We start from the raw sequence: 5,735 nt of genomic DNA, 5'->3' as shown, positions 1-5,735 counted from the left end.
AGATTTACTGTATTCCATTTGTTTTCCTACATTATCAGCATATGTTAGCTAAAGCATGATTTTAGTTGTTATGGGAGCTAAGCTTTTCTATTACCAACCAACTCCTTTAATGTCACATTGCCTAAGTGCCGACCGGAATGAAAAGTTTAGCTTTGGTGGAGCACTGCAGAAAAGAGTTGCATTTTCACATCTTCCATCCTTCATTATGGTTACAGATATAACAATAAGATCCCAGAGTAAAGCTGAAAAAAAAAAATCAATCCCAAAACAGGAAGTTAATAAATGTCAAAATTTATTTTCGAAAAAAAACAATATTCATCAAAAGATATAATAAATTATATGAGTTACTCCACATGCATATACATTTATCAGTCCAAAGTGGATGACATAATTAGGATTAATCACATTAAAACAATCACATAAACATGCAATTGCGATTTGTGACTGATTCATACAAACTGTTTTAACAGCTGATGATCATATTTAAGACGTGATATAGTTACTCTAAAACAAATTTTTACTCAAACATTGTATAAACACACTTTATAATAAGTGATACCAATAGACATGGAGTGCACATCATTACTTTATTAATGTGAAGTAACATCATCTACATTTTCTTCTCTGTTCTGTCTTTGTCCTTCACATTGAGTTAATGAGCAGAAGAATTTTCCAAATTTGGTCCTACATTCAAGTCTGCAACATATTTTACATCTACATGGGAAACTGAGGATGATAGTTCCCTTTTAGAATAACAAGACAGTCATATTAAAGTTAGAAAAAAAGACCATAATATTTCTAGTGCCACAATGCTCATATACCGAAACGAACTCCATACTGACAGATGAGGATGAGTGTCTTAATCAGTAAATAAACTTAAATACAAACACCAGAGTAAATTCTGTACAACTGTAAAAAGTTTTCTTTTTGAGCCTTTAGATGCTTACAGAAACTCACAAGCATCCAAAACGATGTCTATTTTAGTTACTATGCACATAGTAACGTTTGGCAATCAAAAACACAAAACACGTACAACATTAATATTGGTTCATAAAACCTACTAGAGCCAAAAACACTGGCTTACATTTTCTGCAACACCTTCCTTCTAAGAGGAAGTTAGTGTCTTAAACATCTGGGGCAGCAAGGTTTATTTTCAGACATGCCACATGGGTAATTTGTAGTTCCTGAACTCCTACTCTGATTCGCTTTTTGGTTTCTACCCGTGACTGATGCCTCACATGCTCTTGCCATTCTCCTCAATCTTCCAGCCACTAGAGTTCTTTCCGAATTTGTATACAAGCCTGCGGCCGTCAACTCGCTCCAGGATCTCCCTTTTATAGTAATACCTGAGGGTGGAGGAGGGTCAGTTAGTCCAGGTTTTACTTAAAACACTTGTTCATAAAGGAAATTGTAAAAAGTTACTCCTGATCTTTTTTTTAATATTCCCTCACTGGGGACCAGACATCTCTATAAATGCTGCAGATACAATGGAAAGCTGATGAAACAGCTGGAATTCTTGGCCACTATATGAACTCACCTCATGGCACGGCTGAGTTTCTCATATGTCATGCTGCTGTTCTTCTTCTTCTGGCCCCACATTTGAGCCACAGCCTCAGACTTGAGGAACTTAAAGACACCCTCACGGCGGTCCTCCCACTTCATCAGGCCCTGGTTCCTCTCTGGGTGGATCAGAATGTCTCTGATGAACTCCCATAGATGAGTTCCACGTGGTGCTACAGACAAACAACGGGTCACAACAAGCTAAATATGTGTTGTTGTGGATGTATAAGCATAAGCAAGCTGGTCAAACAGATATGCATGTGCAGCCTGATAAAGATGCAAAATAGATGCAAAGTAAAATCTGTAAAACTGCTCAGCAGTGTTCAGTTACAGATGCCTTTTGAACAGTGTTTTGCATGATGCATGATACAGCATGCTGATTCTCCAAATGTGGCCTCACCATGTTTGTTTTTCTTTGGACTGTCATAAAGGCTACTGCAATTATCTCTGCTGACTTTTGGAGGTCGCCCCCGTGGTCGCTTCAGTCGAGACTCTCCTTTCTCAGTTTTCACGGTTGCTTCTGTCAAAACAACAGTTAATTATCAGATGTTTACCTAAACTCATTGACACTGCTGAGACTGTGGAATTGCAAAGAACCTTACAAACAATGAGTTTTTCTGCTTACTTGAAATCAGGGGGTAGGAGAATTCTGGGTCTGATTCACCACTGCCAGACTCTGGTGAGCTGAGGCTTAAGAAGCCAAACATGCCACCTGAACATATAAGAGACATGTTTAGGATCTAAAGAATTTTTGAGGAAACTGAGAGGTAGAAGAGGTGAGTAAGATGGTAGCAAACATGAGAAACATGTCTAATACTGACTGTTTGAGGAGGAGCTGTACTCGCTGTCAGACTGATTATCAGACAGGTACTCAGTGTCTCCGAGAGGTGTCATGGGCTCCATGGTCAGACTGGTCAGATCATAATCATCTCTGTAGTGAAACTCCCTCTTGCTGACAGCTCCTTCACCTGTTGGTATAAAGTAGCACTATTAACCTCATGATTTCCACACAGTATCAATTTTATGCTAGTATGTAACAACTCTATTCAATATGTACCTTGGCCAATCTTAATGGTGCTGAGCAAAGGGAAGTTTAGGTTGTCCAGGAAGTTGTCTAGGAGCTGGCAGGTCTCGTTCAGCTCTGGTCCTGACAGGCTCTGCAGCTCTGGGAAGAAAAAAAAGGCACAAGGAGATGAAAAATTAGACATTTTGATCATAAACTTTATTCATCCAAAAGAAAAGAAAAGCATATGAAGGGAACTACATCGCTGTCATCTGGGAACACGGGCCATATCTCTGTTTTTTAAGAGTATAATTTATAGGTTTATTCACACATAACTCGCAATCATTATACGGGCAAGTTTTATTTTGGTGTGCTGTGTGAATTTTGGCGCACAGTTCCTTTAAACCCTTGACTTGGTTACTAAAATCTTTACTATCTAAATAACAAGAACTATATAAGGATGTATTTCAGCTCTGAAAATCTGTAAATACGCCATGACAGATGCAATTTTACCAAATTTGGTCTTGTATTCCTGGAGACTCTGGTGGAGGTGTGGGCCAAGCTGTGGGCCAAAGTTCCCTATCATCTGGTCCTGGTTCATCTGGCAGAGGGTGGGTCCATCCATGGTGCAGTAGGACAGACTCAGGGTACTCGCATCAAACTTGGTGCTCTCTACATGGTCACTGATCCACTGCAGAACGTTGTCTGTTGTCCAGCAGTGAGGGCTGATCTGCCTGTACCACTGACCTGCAGAGAGAGATCCAAGAATCACATGAAATTCTTCAGAGTATGGATACTGTGTTTATGGAATAATCTTTCTGTAGCTGGACTAGTCTGCCCTGAGCAGTAAGAGCTATAAAAGGTGTTGAGACACAGATTTAGAAATACAATATTTTCATCATAATCTTGATCTTCGATCATGCATGTAATTAAGTTCAGTTTATTTACTGATATCCCTTCCAAACCACACAACATGTTAACACTTGCTTTTTAAATTTACTTCAACATGTCTACATGTTCAGCTATCTGTGATGTTGACTGTCTGCATCATCAACCGGTCTGGATTTGTGTCTCTAAGGTCAGCGAAACAAAGCTGAAGCTGTTTTGACTACGACTTGGCAGTATTCTTCTGTTTGATGGTTATGACGAGTTAAACATTGGCTGCCTGGTAAATGATTAAGCCAACAGCATCTAAATGAGGCCAAAGCAAAGTTCAGCGAGCTAATGGTCTGGCTGGCTGAAGTTTGAAAATAAAGGGTCGTGTTTACTGTGAGATTAGTCTTCAGCTGAAACTGGCAATAAAACTAAGACTGGACTGTAATGGTTAACTTGCCTTCAAACCCAAGGGATGAAATAATCTTTTGGTGTCACAGAGCACGCATTAAACTGATCTTACAGCAATGATAGAAAGAAGTGAGCATTCCTCTTACTGTTGATGTTGGAGCTGTACGCTGGATTGCTGCTCTGCAGACTGTTAATGCTGTGCAGCACATTGGGCTGCTGTGGCAGGACATCAGGGATACCAGTTTGATACATGGTGAGGTTAGCATGAGTCAGGACGCTGCTGAGGCACAGTGATGACATTGAGACACTGAGAAACAAAAGAAGATATTTGTTTACACACTCCTTCAAAAACAACCCCCCCCCCCCCGAAACAAAACACAAAAAAACCAGCAATGCTTTTAATTCAAAGGGAGAGAATATCTGACACACATTTGTTTGTTGTCATCCAGATTTGTATCATAAGTCTTCCTTACTTCTACACATTACCACACTAACATTTCAATTAAATAGTTACCTAATGACTTTTACCTGAGCACGAGCCACAATATGATGCAAAGGAATGATGCTCCAAAGGCTATCCGCAGTGTGAGTGTATATTGGATAATTTCCACTGTTCAAGTATCAGTGATCTTCTTTCCTCCACCTGTGGAGCTTTATACTTGTGTTAAGGAGTGGGGGATGGACTCAGGTGAGTTCAGGGGAATTCCACCTGAAACTGGCCACACCTCTATTCCACCTCCTCCTCCTCCTCTTTCCTGAGAACTTGATAAACAAAACAAACCTGCCTTGCTATTCTGTCAAAGATTTTTTTTTTCTCTTTCAAACTATCAACTAGGGTTAGATTATATTTGTATTTATAACGACTGGTTTAGCTTTTATAGGTTTGCTTTGCATTACTATATTCCTTAAATCTAAATTAAATATCAGTGGTGTAATGTGTTGGAGGACCTTTACTCACTACAAATACATATAAGCAGTTCATCAAACCCGCAGTGGGGTTTTGTTTCCTTGGGTAAATGTTGAAACAGCAGTTAGCATTTTTTGTGGATTGGAATCCTTAACCCAATATTTGTACCTTCCTACCAAAAAATATACCCATAAACAAAAATATGCCACAGTTTCCTGTTTCTTTTCTCATCGTCTCAATTATCTCACATTCAAAAAAATATATATAATTAAGTATTTGTTTTCTGTCAGCAACTAAAGCAAAGTTTCCCTTGTAGAATACATCTGTATTGAACTGACTTGACTCTTTCTTATTTCCGTGATACAGCCAGCTTTCACTACAACAAGGAAGAGGTTGGAGAGACTGTAGATGACACAAGTTTGTGGATGGTCACAATTTCTAAAAATAGCTGCACACAGAGTGTGTGACAACGACAAAAGTTCATTTGTGTGGACAGGTACTTTTATCAGTCAACAGCCAAGCAAACAGAAAATGATAAAAAAAAACTTTATCAAGCTTTTTTTTGGTTCCGCTGCACTCAGTTACCTCCTGATATGCAACCAACCTGCTCTGTGTCTGTGTTATTACTCTGTTTATAACACTGAAACATTATGGTATATAACATATATTCACAAGACCATATATGAAAACATGTAATCAGAAAGTTAAAAAGTGAATCTGAAGATGACATAGAAATGCACACACACACACACACACACACACACACACACACACACATACACACACACACACACACACAAACACACACACAACCTTATGTATACATATATCTACATATATATTGTAAATATATCCAAAGCTATATGCAGTGTTTGTATTGATCAAAACACACACCATCTCCACAGGCCAACAAAACATGATCCTTTGTGTTTACTGAATGAGGTCAGCCTTACGTGCTTAGTTCTGTAGTGTTGACCCTGG

The 5,735-nt window shown here is 39.0% G+C and overlaps 1 protein-coding gene across 3 annotated transcripts; it reads right to left on the bottom strand.

Annotated features, from left to right (window-relative positions):
• Nucleotides 1-350: 350 nt before the first annotated feature.
• Nucleotides 351-4,499, bottom strand: elf3 (E74-like factor 3 (ets domain transcription factor, epithelial-specific)). Of its 3 annotated transcripts, none has more exons than XM_040123246.1 (9): nucleotides 4,362-4,499; nucleotides 3,994-4,154; nucleotides 3,077-3,310; nucleotides 2,618-2,725; nucleotides 2,382-2,528; nucleotides 2,186-2,272; nucleotides 1,961-2,080; nucleotides 1,538-1,733; nucleotides 351-1,346 (listed from the first exon to the last, which is right to left on the bottom strand). In XM_040123246.1, the coding sequence occupies exons 2-9, from the start codon at nucleotides 4,145-4,147 to the stop codon at nucleotides 1,235-1,237; spliced, it is 1,158 nt and encodes a 385-aa protein (XP_039979180.1). In that variant the 5' UTR covers nucleotides 4,148-4,154; nucleotides 4,362-4,499; the 3' UTR covers nucleotides 351-1,234. The 3 variants fall into 3 exon arrangements, with proteins under 3 accessions (XP_039979180.1, XP_039979179.1, XP_039979182.1); XM_040123245.1 differs by having other exon boundaries at nucleotides 4,376-4,499; XM_040123248.1 differs by having other exon boundaries at nucleotides 3,994-4,124; nucleotides 4,376-4,499.
• Between the last annotated feature and the right edge of the window lie 1,236 nt (nucleotides 4,500-5,735).

Source organism: Xiphias gladius, unplaced genomic scaffold (genome assembly GCF_016859285.1).
Source record: "Xiphias gladius isolate SHS-SW01 ecotype Sanya breed wild unplaced genomic scaffold, ASM1685928v1 HiC_scaffold_1482, whole genome shotgun sequence".
NCBI classification, from domain to species: domain Eukaryota; kingdom Metazoa; phylum Chordata; class Actinopteri; order Istiophoriformes; family Xiphiidae; genus Xiphias; species Xiphias gladius.
This window is presented reverse-complemented; position numbering and strand designations above follow the sequence as displayed.

Bases quoted from the DNA above. Each gene is read 5' to 3' on its own strand.
- elf3 (XM_040123246.1), bottom strand. From the start codon at position 4,147: ATGTCATCACTGTGCCTCAGCAGCGTCCTGACTCATGCTAACCTCACC. The intron at 3,311-3,993 runs GTAAGAGGAATG...CTCTCTCTGCAG, and splicing joins GTACAGCTCCAACATCAACA to GTCAGTGGTACAGGCAGATC. The intron at 2,529-2,617 runs GTACATATTGAA...TTATACCAACAG, and splicing joins CACCATTAAGATTGGCCAAG to GTGAAGGAGCTGTCAGCAAG.